Below are 16922 nucleotides of genomic sequence, written 5' to 3' on the forward strand. Positions count from 1 at the left end.
TACGTTTGTCCTGATTGCTTCTTTAGTCTGAAAAATTTAAACCTGGCAACCACCACCCAAACGTTCTCATCATAATATTTATTCAAAACTGGGATTAAATCCTCACAGTTCACAAGTTCTGGCTGGGAAGTGGGGAATAGTTTGGAGCAGAATCGATAGACTGACACTCCAACCTTTGGTAAGAAAAAAGATTGTTTAACAGTACGTGGTACTTGTTGTACATATAGATGAGCTTCAAACTGAGCCAAGTACTCAACTTAATCCTCTTCATCCTCTTCAAATGGCCAAAACAGAGGCACCAATGATGGCTGCATAAATTGTGGTGCTGCCATAGTTGATGACATCTGATTGGGAGTCTCATTGGTTTCCATCTGTATTTGAATGAAGTCACTCATCATCTCAGTAGGCTGCTTCATTTGTTGCATCTCTAACTAAAGAAGCTGTGTTAGATTGAACATCAGTGCCAAAGGCGCTTGCAATTGTGGCACCGCTAATTGCGAGGCAGGCGTGCGTGGGGCGTGAGGCAGTCGGTTAGCCATAGCAAAGCAAAAAATGCTAAAGCTATATCAATATGCGGAGCACAAACAAGTAAACTGAGCAGAAGTGGTAAGCATGGACTGAAATCCCCACAAGCACAAATAGTAGAAGCACAAACAAAAATGTCCAATAAGTTATAAGAAGAATATATGACAAAGGAAGGAAAATGATGTGGGGTCGTTGGTTCAACAGTCTGTCGCTAGATGTTCTGTTACGCATCTGCAACCGTAATGTCCCCGTTGCTAATGATAAATAGGTGGAAGATGGCCAAAGGATCTTTCACTGTAGGAAACTGGACAGGCAAACAAAAGATTAGTTGACACAGATGCATTTTGAATAAATATATTGTACTCGCCTTATACTGAAGAACTGCTACACTGTTGACAACTTGTTACAGCCATGGCTAGCAATAAGCAGAGACCTGACATGGGCAGACATCTATACGCCCTGAATACTTGCCAGTAGACCTAACTGTCAACAACTTGGAGCAATGTTCAGCACCAATTAGCAACATGGAATGCTCACTAGAAGCACAGAACTACAAGTAGAAGCAGAAGTTGAGACTGTTGCTCACATGACCACCACTTATAACATCATCCTGGTGGTTTATCTCTGTTGGTGGCCTGGAGGTTCTACGATACTACACTTCTTGATTATCCAATTAGGAAAGCTGTTATTTCTGTTTGATGTATTTCTATGTAGGTTTACATGCTGTAATGATCTGGTAGAAAGAAATTAACCAGCTGCTGTAAATTACTCAGGCTATTCACGTTGATTTACTTGGACATATGAGTCAAAGCCAGTTATATTGCTTCATTTTTTTCTGGCATACAACACTAACTGTATATGTGCATGTGGCTTATTATTCTTCAAAATATATTCACTACTTTAAAACAGACAAAATAATCTGAACATTGTCTGTAGGATGGTTGTAGTAAAATGACAACAGAAATATGTCTTTTTCTCTCTATGATACTCTTTGTTTCCAAAAATAGTAACAGAACCTCTATCATTTGTGCAATAGTCAATCTTCCTTTATTCATCATTATTACAAATTTGGCACATATATTCATGAGTTTATGATATTATACGTGCACTATGAAAGTCTAATACACCAATAGTACGAATTAAGAAGAAAACAATATTGGATGGCATTTCATGTGATTTTCTGTTTGAGCTTAACCTGAAGTCATGTGTAATTATTGCTACAGATATATCTAAAAACAAAGATGATGTGACTTACCAAATGAAAGTGCTGGCAGGTCGACAGACACACAAACAAACACAAACATACACACAAAATTCAAGCTTTTGCAACAAACTGTTGCCTCATCAGGAAAGAGGGAAGGAGAGGGAAAGACGAAAGGATGTGGGTTTTAAGGGAGAGGGTAAGGAGTCATTCCAATCCCGGGAGCAGAAAGACTTATCTTAGGGGGAAAAAGGACGGGTATACACTCGCGCACACACACACACATATCCATCCACACATATACAGACACAAGCAGACAGGTCTTTAAATATGTCTGCTTGTGTCTGTATATGTGTGGATGGATATGTGTGTGTGTGTGTGTGTGTGTGCGCGAGTGTATACCTGTCCTTTTTCCCCCTAAGGTAAGTCTTTCAACAGTTTGTTGCGAAAGCTTGAATTTTGTGTGTATGTTTGTGTTTGTTTGTGTGTCTGTCGACCTGCCAGCACTTTCATTTGGTAAGTCACATCATCTTTGTTTTTAGATATATTTTTCCTACGTGGAATGTTTCCCTCTATTATAACCATATTGCTACAGATATATTGAATTATGAGAATGTTGTAATGTACTTGTGTTACAGCAAATAATTTTCACTGTAACATAATGCTTCATCCTTACATGACATACATTCGCCTTGTACACCATTCACATTTGTAGGTCTTTAGGCAAGTGTAGTTACTAGCAGCTTTAACAGTTTTGCCAGAAAAACAGCATCATTTTTACTTTCTTTTTAAAAGTGTAGCTTTATAATAGGGGACATTTGTTTGTAGCAATTTTAAATTTCAATTGTTCTTTTAATTCAGCTGATTCATTTTACACAAGAAACTTTTAGTGCAAACAACACCAACAGCATATATTGAAAGTGACCACCATTCATCCCTTTTCACTTTTGGGCTCTGGTCAGCAGGTTACTGAAGGTGGATCAAAGCTGGGCTTCTGAAATTGCTGCAATCTCATCCAAAATGTTCTGCTGCAGTTCTTGAAGACCATGAGGGTGGTTCTGATACACCTTAGACTTGAGCACTCCCACACAAAGTAATTACAGACTAACAGACCAGGTTACGTGGGTGGCCAGCTAGAGCCACAGCCAGACTGACCTCTGCTAACAACTCTGACAGGTGTGAAGATTGTGTAAATGTGCTCGAAGGTTTGGCCAACAGTATGGGCGGTTGCTCCATCCTGTTGGAAGTAACTGTAGGTCTTTTCCTCCTCTGTTAATGCAGCCACAGATGGTTTCAAAATGTTGGCAGTGTCAGTCAGTACATGATGGAAAAAGATGGGACCAATAATGCAGAGTGTAGACACTGCAAATCAAACTCCAACCTTCTTATCACGCAATAGTGTTTTGTGGAAGTTATACTGCTCTTGAGAACAGGTGATTCTGTGAGTTGACGTATCCACTCAGGTAAAACCAGACTTCATTCAACATAAATAACATATCCATGTTCGAGCCATTCATTGTTATCTCAGTAAACAACCACTCACAAAATTGGAGACACTGAGGAGCATCTGCTGATTTTAATGCATGAACGACAGACACATGATAGGGTTGCATGTGCTGGTCCAGGTTGAGTATTTATTCGCATAATTGGAGTGATATACTAGTTTCTTGCAACAGGCATCGAGTTGATTTGGTAGGACTCTGAAGCATTTTCTGGTTAACAGCAGCCACATTTCCTGCTGTGCGGGCATGTTTCGAAATGTTTTTTGACTTGTTCAAAACAGATCCTGTCTGATGCCATTTTCAGAGTAAGCATTGCATGGCATTCTTTGCTGGCACATTGACATCATTAAACTTCTCAGCAAACAACTGACCACACAGTTTCCACAACTTTGTTGTCATGTAACTCTCCACAACAAATGCCCACTACACCACTGTGAGTACCATCATCCCCTTTGCACTGCTCCAGTTACACTGACACAGCCCAGATCGGTTTGAATCACATGGTGGGTGTACACGTGGTGTATGTGTCGGGGTGTGGTTATATGTATACCTTCATGTCCAATCATTTCCACTCATCCACACCCCTTTTATTTGCCCCAACTTGTGCATAATTTTAAGCAATCCATCCCTCTTTATTATAACTGTGCTAGAAGATACAGAAAATAAATGTTAAATTCTGGATGTGGGCTTTACATTTGTGTACCAGTTAATTGTCTTTGTAATATAAGTATGTTACAGAGAACATTTTTGTATCATTCAAACAGGGTTCTGTTGACAGTCAGCTTGATGCTATAAGCTTGCAAGGAAGTTTGTTGAACCAAGAACGTAAACCAAGTCTAACTCGTTCTCAGACAGATTCAAATATAACCTATGCTGGTGAGGAAGTTCCTGAGGCTCAAGGATCTGCATGTTATATCACAAAAGAAGGAAACATAGACTACCGAGTAGTCTTACAGGTAATTTGTACATATTTGGAACCATGCCAGAGATTATTTCTGACCATAAGTTTCTCCATACTAGAAAAGTGGCAATTGAGTCTGAAACTTTAAACTAACAATGATAAACACAACAGCTCCAGTTGTAACTGATTTATTTGTTGACAGATCATGAAGGGAAACATGCCTATTCTTGCTTTGTTCTGCAAACCAGTAATCAGTTTCTCCATAGTGGGACATGGTGATTTGACCTATCATCATACAGATAAATTGCAACTATTGCTGTTGTATTCATCTGTAGGTCCATTAGTTTTCACAGTTTTAAGATATCATTCAATATGAAACTAAGGCTTTAACAACAGATGGTAACTACACCAATCTTACACAAACCTTTATGCTTGGTACTGATTGGTGATACAAATAATGAAGTATTTTGTGTGGTAGTTTAGTGTACTTTTGCTTTTGAGTGTATTCTCCTATTTCAAAAACATTTTTCTTTGACCTTTTTCTTTTTGTTGGTTGTTTTTATGTATCACAATGTTCTTTAGAGCATAAGTCACATATTTGGTAAGTATTGACAGTTAAATGTAACTAAAGGCTTAGCTTGTAGTTACATCCACTTGAGCCCTATAACATTAGTATGTACTGATTATCTGTTCACCTTAACACAGCACTGACCATGAGGACAGGGTGTGGATTCATCCAGCTCTGAGAGCTAATCCAGCAATAACATGGCTACTGACAGCACATTCCAAACCATACAGTACTAAATAAATGGAGTAATATGTAAGCCCCCCAATAATGCCCATTTTCTTTTCTTGTATTGTAAACACATATGGTATCGTCTAGTTGAACTTCAAAAACAGATATAAAATGACTGTCCTCCAACTGAACATTGTGGACAACATGAATGTCTGTAGTCTTCCCAAATGACCTCATATCCCTTCCTGAAAGAAAGTAACTAGCTGAATTATATTGACTAACAATAACAAGATGTTTAGCATATAAATTGGGTGAGAAGATATGCAGTTCTGATATTTGGAAGCATCTAGAGGTAGAAATAAACCACTGAGTGTTCTTGTATGCCTATGCTTAACCTTGATCACGTGTTCAGTTAAACTGTATGTATAAGGTCTGTTCAAAAAATTCTGGACTTTTGTCCACAAATTTTTTCTACATCTAACTTTTACTTATTGTGCATGGTCTCCTTCAAAATACCCTCTTCCACAATTTTTACAACACTTCCAATCACCAAGGCGGCCTGATCTACCCCGTAAGCGGCCTCCTGGCCAATGACACCAAATGCTCATTTCCTTTTTTCAATGCCACTTCCACTTCCAGATGCAGTCTTGGTGTTCTCAATGCCACTTCCACTTCCAGATGCAGTCTTGGTGTGCCTCTTGCTGTATCACTTGAAGTACCATCTGCGAAACTTTTTTCTCATCTATCATTGGAAATCTTCATCCTTTCAGTGGAGTTTTCAACTTTGTAAATAACAAAAAATTTGGCAAGGGGCAAGGTCTGGAGAGGTCATAGGATGAGGCAGCACATTGATTTTGTTTTTTGTGCCATAGTCATGCAGCAACAGGGATGAGTGCGTGGATGCATTATCGTGATGCAAGAACCATGAATTGTGTCACCACATTTCAAACCATTTCCTCCTCACATTTTCTCACAGGCATTGCAACACATCCTGATAGTACCATCGATTAACAGTTTGTCCCTGTGGCACAAATTCATGATGAACTAATCCTTCAAAGTCAAAAAAAGAAAACTATCAGAATGGCTTTGACATTTGTCCTGACCTAGTTTTCTAGTTGTGAAAAACCTTTCCCGATCCATTGAGAAGACTGAACATTGATCTCAGTGTGGTAGCTATAGACCCATATCGCATCACTAGTTACGATTCTCTTAAGGAACATCTTGTTTTCATTTGTGTGATACAAAGCTCTTCACAGATTGCAAGCCAAAGGTCTTTCTAGTCTTGACTCATGAGCTGTGGGACGAACTTGGCTGCAACACAATGCATTCCAAGTTGATGTGACTGGATTTCATGACATGATCCAATTGAAATGTTACTTTCTTCTGCAATCTCTCAGACAGTCAATCTATGATTGGCATGCACAATTTCGTTGACATTCCTGACATGAGTGTCATCGGTAGACGTCGAAGGATGTCCTGAATGAAGGTCATCTTTAATGTCTGTCTGGCCATTTTAAAACATTGTGAGCCATTCATAACACTGAGTATGGCGAAAGCACTCCTAACTGTAGGCTTCCTGCAGCATTTGGTGTGCCTTTGTAAAGGTTGCTCTGTTGTTCATTTCTGATTTATCCTGGCAATATTAGGATCACAAAGCCCTTTCTTATACATAACTAGGCATTTTACATAATGTTTCTTTGCATTTATTGAAACATATGTTATAAGAGGTCTTACATTTGGTGTAGGCACCTTACTCTGAGAAATGTTTATGCCAGAAATAGTAAAAACTGGAACAGCTATAATCAAGAGAAAAAGTTAATTTGTTTGTGCATAGTAGAATAACAGGTAGATTTATAGTGTGGGCTATAATGTAGCAGTGCTGGGAGAGGAAGAGTAATATGCCAGCATTTGCTATTTTGTTTGATGGAGTAAAGTGGCCATACATATTAAGTTTTGGGCAAAAATATGAGGATGACTAACGAAAGACCTGAAGCATTTTTCTGAAATGCAGAAGGGTATTGAACTGTAAATACGGTTCAAGGTAGATGTCCATATGTGGATAGCAACAAATAGGAAGAAGTTTGAGGCATTTTTGTTTCATAGATGGCCTCAGCTAGAATAGTAAGCAAGCGAGATCTTATATTGAAACTGTGAAGAGATGACTGTTAACTACATGCATGATGTGAGGTACTTATGGAATCCACACTGAGAACCCAATGAAGTTGACACATTGTGTGGAAGTCATGTAGCTAGTCTGACTACATCCTAATTAGGTGTATGAGGCACTGAGAGAATCAAACAAGTGGCTAAAACACACCACCATTTACTGTTAGCTGTAACTGTCTAAAATGTTTACTACTTATTCCATGTTGGATTGGATTCCCAAAAACGAATAACTGCACAAGCTTCCATTTCTGTGAAAATACATTTCTTTATTCCTAGAGAGTGTTGAAACTAGCAGAGGTCTTCCTCATGTAGGATAGAGTTTTGTGTCCGGTTGAGATTTTTATCTAAAGTTGCATCCCTAATCTTCACAGTTTTCTAGTATAGCACCACGGTACTGTCAACATGAAAAGGGGACTATCAATCACATAAATGAGGACTAATTAATGTGTACTGAGATACTTAAATTATTTGTGTTTAGTTTTAGTCACAGATTTTGTGCCCATGTGAACAAGAAGACAGATTGTCATTCATCTGGACGGTTGCAGTATTCATATATTTTGCTCTGGCACCTTTATGATGGAACGGTAAAGGTGAGATGTCATAGACATGCAAGGAGAGCAACAGAGGGCCCAGAACTGGCCCCCGTGCACTCAAAATTGTTTAATAAAGACGTGGCCTCAGGGGTGAACTTAATGTGTAATTGGGTCCTGACAGTAACCAACAGACTGAATCCCAGAACTAACAGATAACATTAGATGAAACCTTTGCACACCAATACATATGAGGACAAGCTGAAAAGTAATGAATTTTTAAGTGAAAACTCTTAAAGCTTTTTTTAAATAAAACCGACTTCATGAATATTCTTCACTTTATTCTTCATGTCTACCTATTTATTTCCCAACATGGTCACTCTTCCTGCAAATACATTTCTCCTGACGAGAGACCAGTTTACTCATACAATCACTGTAGAATGTTTGACTTTGTTGATGGAGCCATAACCTCACCCATGCTTGCCCCACTTCATCACTATTGAAGTGAAGTCCTCAAAAGTGTTCCTTAAGTTTTAGAAACTCATGAAAATCAAGTGGGGCCAAGGAGAGATGTCACTGATACCAATTTTAGAGTAGAAGTCCTCAATGAGGCTAGACCTATTTATTGCCATTAGATCTAATATATTTTCATAATGCCTCCAAACAATCTGTTCTAAGTACCTTTCAGAGAAAGCATATAGTTCTGTTTTGTAGGATGTCCTGTCACATCCACCATTTACAAAACTGTAATTATCACAAGCAGTGTAGTTTTGGTCTGTCACAGTCATTTTAATCCTTGAAATTAAGACAACTAGGAGAAGTTTTTCAACAGTATCTGATGAACCTAATTTTAAAAACATCCTGGTCGTATCATTCTTTCTACAGACAATAGGTGTACCCCCACCGTCACAGAGTCCACTGATTATCTGGCTAAGGCTACTGTCAACTGACACATCAGCTTTCAAACTTTACTAGTGGGAACCAATCTCAGATGCCCAACATGACGACAAAAAGCTCCTCGGAACATTAGGTTTATCCAAATACCTCCCATCTGAATCCATCTTCCTCTCCACACTAACAATCCCGCTGTTTACCTACTTATCAACTCCACCCAAAACTCGAAAAATCTTACTCCACAGGTCTTGCATCTGGTTCACCCGTTCTGAGTGGTCACAAAGTTTCCAGTTTAAAATCACTACCTTCATTACCAATGTATCTTACTAGTTGCATGCAGTCTCCATTCCTATGACCAAGGCACTAATCATCTCCCTCATTCCATGTCCACTATTCCTGTCTTACTACCAACAGAGTCCTTGGATGTCACTGTGGCTTTTAAGACCTGTAAACCTTTTTGCCAACCATTGTGTATTGTGTGTATTGAACTGGGGACCTACAAACGACGGAGAGGCTTCGACGCACTGTAGCCCTCAGTGGTTCACAACCCCACAACAGGCCACAGCACTCTACCCACCTCACCTCCACCCCACACCTAACCCTGGGTTATTGTGTGTCTTGGCCCCCAGTTGACCCCCATGGGAACATCTCATACCAGATGAGTGTAACTCCAGATGTTTGCATGGTAGAGAAATTATGGTGTACATGTATGTGGAGACATTGTTTGTGCAGCAATCGCTGACGTAGTGTAAATGAGGGGAACCAGCCTGCATTTTCTGAGGCAGATGGAAAGCCACCTTAATAATCATCCACTGCCTGTCCAGCACACCGGACCTTGATACTAATTCACCGGGCGGATTCGTGCTGGGGACAGGTACACCTTCCCGCTCGGGAAGCAGCACATTGTACCAAGTGGTTAGCTGGGCGGGCACTTGCCAACCATAATTTAATCCATAATTAATTCTCCTTTGAGGACCAATTCCACCAGCAGATCATAAGAAATGACATGAACACTATTTGTATCAACACATCTATAAGCCACTTACTGCAGTTGTATACAGGGTGATTTTTTTCCACTGTGAACAAACTCAGTGGGTTCATCAATGAGAGGATAGAGAACAAAAAGGTCTAATGAATTTATGGAACAAAAAGGACTAATGAATTTATGTCCAGAAATGCATGGTTTCCGTGCTGGAAACCATTTATTCAGTCATACTTTGTTACATAGATTGCGGCGTAATAAGTGATGTACCATGCAGCCACAGTTCCAGTATTGAGTGTGTTTTTCAGTTTTATTAGGTCTCTCCACATTCGTTCCTTTTACTGTGTGTCAGGGCGCTGATGACCTCGATGTTGAGCGCCCATAAACCCCAACACACACACACACACACACACACAGTTACAGTATGCATGGTTTCCTCCTAGAGGGTGGTACTGTTCCTCATACGTCATGCCCTAGTGCCCTCTCCTGCCACAGCAATTGGTAATGTTGTGTCTAGTTCACCTCTCTTGCTGACTCACCTTGTAGTGGATGTGACATGGTGTTGTACACAATGGTTCGATATTCTAATTAAGAGCTTGCCGACAAGGTGTTTATTTACAGAAAGGCAAATGGAAACGGATGGCAGACAGCAAGGTTGTATGAGGAAACCTGTCCCCGCCGTCAAAACCACACCATTCAATGTTTGCAACAGTATTTCGCTATTTGTCTGAGAGAGGGTCATTTAAGGAAGCATAAAATTATGAAGAATGTGCCCGAAATGTTCGGAAACCAGACTTGGAGGAAAATGCTATTAATACTGTGGACGGCGACCGCCATGTCAGTACCAGGCAGTTGGTCTGCCAGTACAGGGTACATCAGATGACTGTGTGGAACATTCTCCATGACAAATGTTTCTACCATTATCACTTACAGCATGTGCAGGGCTTACTAGTGATAGACTTTCCATGTCAGGAGCAGTCTTGTCACTGGTTTCTTCACCAGGCAACCATGATTCCAGTATTTGTGTCATCCATCCTATTCACAGATGAGGCCACCTTTACACAGAGTGGTATCTTCAACTTTCATAACAGTCATATGTGGGATAGTATGCAGACAGCAGCCCGCCCGGTTGGCCGTGCGGTCTAACGCACGTCTTTCCGGGCAGGAAGGAGCACCTGGTCCCCGGCTCGAATCCGCCCGTCGGATTTGTGTCGAGGTCCGGTGAACTGGCCAGTCTGTGGATGGTTTTTAGGTGGTTTTCCATCTGCCTTGGCGAATGTGGGCTGGTTCCCCTAATTCCGCCTCAGTTACACTATGTCGGCGATTGCTGCGCAAACAAGTTCTCCACATATGCGTACACCACCATTACTCTAGCATGCAAACATAGGGGTTACACTCGTCTGGTGTGAGACATTCCCTGGGGGGTCCACCGGGGGCCGGACCGCACAATAACCCTGGGTTTGGTGTAAGGCAGCGGAGGGGTGAAGTGGACTGCGGTAGTCATCGTGGGGTTGTGGACCACTGCGACGGCAGCGGGGATGGAGCCTCTCTGTCATTTCTAGGTCCCCGGTTAACATACAATTCAATACATACAATGCAGACAGCATATTATCAGCATCAATGCAGTCGTAATGTATGGGCCAGGACAATTGGTGACCATATTTTGGGATCAGTGTTTCTTATATGTCACCTAACAGGCCAGAACTTTCGGCATTTCTTGTGGATGACTTTGCTTTCCCTGCAGCAAGAAGTGTCATTGATAATTAGAAGCATTATGTGACTGCTATATGTTGGCACTCCAGCCCACTTCACCGTTAATGTTTGGACACATCTCAATCGTGTCTTCCCTAGTCAATGGGTCAAATGAGGAGGTCCAGTTGCATGGCCTGCTTGTTCACTGGAACTCAATCTGTGTGATTTCTGGTTATGAGACCATCTCAGAAGTGTTGTGTATGCAAAGCCCATTCCAGATGTGGAGACAATGGAGCAGTGTATTCATGCTGCCTTTGACACTGTTTGGATGCAGCCTGTTCGATGTGAAAGTGTGAGACAGAATATTCTAAAATGCGTACATGCTTGCTTTGAGGCCCATGGAAACCATTTTCAATGTGTGCTGTAACTGTGGCTGCATGGTACAGTGCATGTTAGACCGCAGACTCTGTAACAATGTATGACTTAATAAAAGGTCTCAAACATGGAAACCATGCATTTCCAGACATAATTTCACTAGACATTTTTTGTTCCATATCCTCTCATCAATCAGTTCATATACTTTGTGCACAGTGAAAAAAAAATCATCCTATATCTATTAAACCCCTTTCTTGGTGTATACATTGCTGGCAATCTTACTATTGAAACAATCTGATAGGTCGCCTCCACTTTTTCCTCCAGAACTTTAACATACCCTCCAAAAGCAGTTTTACTTGGTCCTCCTCAACTCATGAAGTTATGGCACTGAACTGTACCTTTTGGAACACTCCCTATTAAACCCACCATTATTGACTAGTGGATGGATGGTAGCCTAACAGTTTAAAAATAGTTTGATCGTGTGCAACTGATAAAGGCTGATCGGATAATATTTGCATGGGAGTTGTTTCATATCAAATCCAATAAAGGTAATTACGATGTCAGGTAGCAATAATTGGTACATAGTTTGTTCTTAATGTTCTATATCTTTTGTCTAAACAGCACAAATGAGGCAGTTACTCCCAAAGTAATAACAGTTAAATCATCACAGGTCGCCTATTAATGCTGTCGCATGCCAATTTTCTTCATGTGTCATTGTACACACAATCCTCACTTCAGTTCAAATTGTGGGTGTCCGGCTCGGTTGTCACACAATCATGGTGCATAAATGAACATCAAACAAATCATTCAGTTAACACCATTACCGTATTTGCTGGAGGTCAAGCCCACGGCTTTGGATGACACATATGGCCATTAAACAGTTGTCAAAATCTGCCCTGTTCACTTAGCCAACAACACTGACTACCCTCTGGTGCACGGAGCGCTCGACTAATTCTTCTGCAACTACAATTTAGATGTAATTTCCTTTTGGCACAGGCAAGGGATCGAACAGGTCCACTGTCAACAGTACCTACTGCTACCTCTTCCTCGATTGAACGATTGATTCTCAAACTGATTCCATTGGCAATGCTCTTCTCTTTGGTCCTACTCACCTGCTTGACTATTCTCTTGTCCACGTGTAGATTACAATTGCACCAATATCTCTGTTAGGGCTTCTCTATCTTTAATCAGGCTTCCAGACAAAGTTTCTTCTCTTAATTGCAGAAATCATTATCTCATCATTTAAGGGTTGCTCTGAAGTTTCATTCAGTTCTCATAAATGCTTAGCAAATTCTCTCAAGGTACCTTTCCAATTATTAAGAGACTTGCAATGTAGCAGGTTTTCCAATATTGCACATTGATTACTCTTTGATCAGTACTTCTTTAGACAGACAGCTCGTAACTACTAACTTTGTCTTCCTTCTTCACTCTTCTTGTAAAAGCTTCACTTTCCATTCTATCTATCACAAATTGAATTTTATCTTTGCCTCAAAAATGTGTTGGAAAAATACCTCTCAGTCTTCTCGCAAAAATCGTCAGGTGCTTTGATCCCTTTGCCTTATATTTTTGTCTCACATGAGCTCACGGATGCCCATTATCACCACTCATTAATGTTAGTACTTTATCTTCCCCTATAGCTAGTGTTGCATTACCTGTATTTCTGTCAGTCTCTTCAGTTTTTGTTTCTAATTCTTGGATTTTGGGTTGTAAACGTTGAGTATCCTGTGCAGTCCGCCTATTATCTTCTTCCACCTGCACTGCTATTGCATTTTGTATATTTTGAGATTATTCAGTCTGTTTGTTGCCTAGTCCCTTAATAGCTACTTCACATTGTTGTTACTTCTGCATTATCTCTTCCATCCTTATCCATAATTCTTCCTGAACTTCTTGAACCTCTTCTTGGGCTTTCCCGGTTATCTCCTCTCCCATCTTCTTTGTATCTTCTTAGAACAGGTTTATGTTCTTCTAGAATCTGCCTTCTCTTTCCTCGCAGATTTTCTCACCTCTTCCTTATAATCCTGTAATTCTCTATTCAAATTTTCTTTTCTCATGATGTCATCGGAATCTTTTCATTGATGATGTCAATCTTTTCTTGGGTTATTCTATTGGATTCCTCGATTTTCTGATTGGTGGTTTTGATTTCCTTGTTGGTGGCTTCAATTTTGCCTTCAATCTTTTCTTTGGTTGTTTTATTGTCTTCCTTGATTTCATGCTTCGTTTCCTCCATGTCCTGCTTGGTGGCTCTGATTTCCTTATTGGTGGCTTCAATTGCAGCATCAGTCTTTTTTAATATCACCAATAGCATGTCTTGCTGTCCTCCCCCTACAATGCTTGATTTACTACTCCCGGGTTTAATTGGTGTCTCGAGGTAATTGGTGGGATGTGTTAATGGGCTTTCTATTGACAGTCCACAGTAACTGATTCCTGAATCACCTCTCTTCTCCTGCCCTATCTTCTTCTTCTCAGCTTTTACCTCCAGAATCTCCTGCTTGGTTTCCACCGGACAATTTAAACAAAATTATGACAACAGTACTTCAACTAGCTTAAAACAGAAACATACCTATTCACACAATTTTTTATTTTTTATTTTTATTTTTTTTTAAAGCCTCACCAACTTACATGAATTAAACACAAATGGTAATATTCATCACCTCACACCAAAGCATCAAAAATACACCAATATCACCAGTTAATACTATAAAATCTGTAATCAACAGTTAATGCTGCAACATAAGTCTTAAAATCTATTCGCCACTGCCTTGCTGGTGAAAATGTAAAAAAACAAAAATAGCATAGATAGACACACTACTGCAGAGCCATAAAATTCCGAAATTGAAGGAAAAATTACTGTATAATTCTTGTAGCATTACAAAATGTGATTAAAGTTAGTTATATACTCTGCAGATAGTGTAATATAAATTATTATTGCACTGGCAAGTTGTCTTCACTCACCATCCATCATTCCATAATGTCATATGGGATTATTTTCTGGGGTAATTCATCAAGCCAAGCTAAAGTTTTCCGGGCACAAAAACGTGCAGTAAGAATTATATGTGGTGTGAACTCAAGAACATCCTGCAGAAGCCTGTTTAGGGAACTAGGGATACTAACTACAGCTTCCCAATATATTTATTCCTTAATGAAATTTGTCATTAAAAATATATCACTTTTTCAAACCAACAGCTCAATTCATGGAATCAATACTAGAAATAAGAATAATCTTCACAAGGATTTAAAGTCACTTAGTCTTGTACAAAAAGGTGTGCATTATTCAGGAACACACATTTTCAATAACTTGCCAGCAGCCATAAAAAGCTTAACAACCAGTGAAATTCAGTTTAAGAGAAGCCTAAAGGATTTATTGGTGGCCAACTCCTTCTACTCCATTGATGAATTTCTGAGGAAAACCAACTGATTTGTATATAAGTACAACATAACTTCTGCACAATTTCAGTGCAGTAATGTGTTCACTGGAAATTTGTGTGTGTGTGTGTGTGTGTGTGTGTGTGTGTAAGTATAATCTAACTTCTGCACCATTTCAGTGCAGTAATGTGTTCATTGTAAATAAGTATTACAGTAGTTGTATTACATGTTTCTTACCTTATAAATAAATATAAAACTTTTTTATTTTAAATTCAGTGCAATAGTATTTGTAAAATGACTCTTAGTGTTCATTAAAAAATGACGATCATTCCACTTGGGACCTGTGGAATGGTACATTAGCTTATTTGTTTTAGTTTAAATATTTGTCATGTATTGTTGTTTTTCTGACATGTTCCACATCCTGGAGGACCTCCTCACTACGGATCAATTGGAATGAAAGTAAATCTAATCTAATCTAAAACCACATAACACAACGCTCGCCGCAGAATTTGTTTGGTGCGCATAATGTTTACTGGTAGTCCAGTCGCGCTACTAGTCATGTCGCTGCTGCTGCTGTTGGCTCATTCCGTGCGGTGACTGTTGGCCGATGCATTGCTGTCACAGGCTGCCTGGCACGGTGCATGTAGTCATGGTCATTGAAGTTCGCTGATCGATGGCCAGGATACTTCATAGCTTCACCATTAGATGCCAGCCTCGGCAGCGTGTTGTTCGCTTCTTGGTGTATCTTGTCTATGCCGTCGAAACTCTCATGCGGCTGGAACTGGTGCTGTGTTGAATTACTTCCTGACTGACATTCTTTGACAGGGCTGCTGAGCTCGTCTGTGTGACGTCACTCAACAATAACATTGGCCACTAGCATTATTGCCTACATATTAGTTTATGGGTCCACATCAATTTACAAGATTTTAATATGGTTTAAAGCCAGTTTCATGCGTAAGGTCACAGTACAACACTTCTCTGACGGGCTCATAATGAATATGCGATCAGTTACATCACAATAATGTCTACCGATGTCTCTCGTTAATATTCACTTTGCACTGTTTTTCGCAATAATTTCCTTGCTAGTACTCCACGATACAGTTTATTAACACTGTCCCTGTCATCTGATACTGTCAATTACTTTTAATTATAAGTATTATTATGTTCTGTTATCCTGCATTTTTGCAGTTATGTCATAATACATTGTTCAAAGATTCTTAGACAGATTTTCACAACATTGTTTTTCACACAATTTTTCATAATGTGAAGTTTTCAGTACCATTTGAACTTTTTCTTATTGTCTTAATATTGCCAGTGTGTCTGCAGCTTGTGGTCTAGTGGCTAGCGACGCTGCCTCAGGATCACTGGGTGCCAGGTTCGATTCCCGGCTGAGTTGGGGATTTTTCTCTGCCTGTGTACTGGGTGTTTGTGTTTTCCTCAACAAATCATCATCATCATCATTCATGATAGAGGCTCAATTGGATTGTGAACAAATTAGATTATGTAAAAGTTGGGAATTTGTACGGGTGCTGATGACCATGCAGTTGTGTGCCCCACAGACCAAACTTCATCATCACTGCCAATGTTCTTTCGCGATAAGCACGATTAAACCATTTGTTGTTATTCTCCTTCTCTTATTGTCTGTCTGAAAATTGCACAACGCCCTTTCATGGAATGCCATGATGAAACTCTTCCTATTGATCCCACTGTTATTGACTAGTGGATTGTAGCTTAACAGTTTAAAAATATTTCGATCATGTGCAACTGATAAAGGCTGATCAGTTAATATTTGCATGGGAATTGTTTCGTATCAAATCCAACAGAGCTAATTAGGATGTCAGGTAGCAACAATCAGTACATAGTTTGTTCTTAATGTTCTATATCTTTTGTCTAAATAGTACGAATGAGGGAGTTACTCCCTTTCTCTGACAAAGTAATAATGGTTAACTCATCACAGGTCACCTAATAATGTTGCCACATGCCAATATTCTTCATGTGGCACTGAATACACAATCCTCATGGCAATCCAAATTTTGGGTGTCTGTTGTGGTTGTC

General features: G+C 39.8%; 1 protein-coding gene across 1 annotated transcript in view; it reads left to right on the forward strand.

The window, feature by feature from the left end:
* Nucleotides 1-16922, forward strand: part of LOC124619340 (protein unc-80 homolog) — a 905779-nt gene that overhangs the window by 333330 nt on the left and 555527 nt on the right. Inside the window, exon 17 of the mRNA XM_047145658.1 lies at nt 3993-4184. Coding sequence (XP_047001614.1) covers nt 3993-4184 — 192 coding nt within the window. The remainder of the gene's footprint in view (nt 1-3992; nt 4185-16922) is intronic.

Source organism: Schistocerca americana, chromosome 6 (assembly GCF_021461395.2).
Source record: "Schistocerca americana isolate TAMUIC-IGC-003095 chromosome 6, iqSchAmer2.1, whole genome shotgun sequence".
Classification (NCBI taxonomy): Eukaryota; Metazoa; Arthropoda; class Insecta; order Orthoptera; family Acrididae; genus Schistocerca; species Schistocerca americana.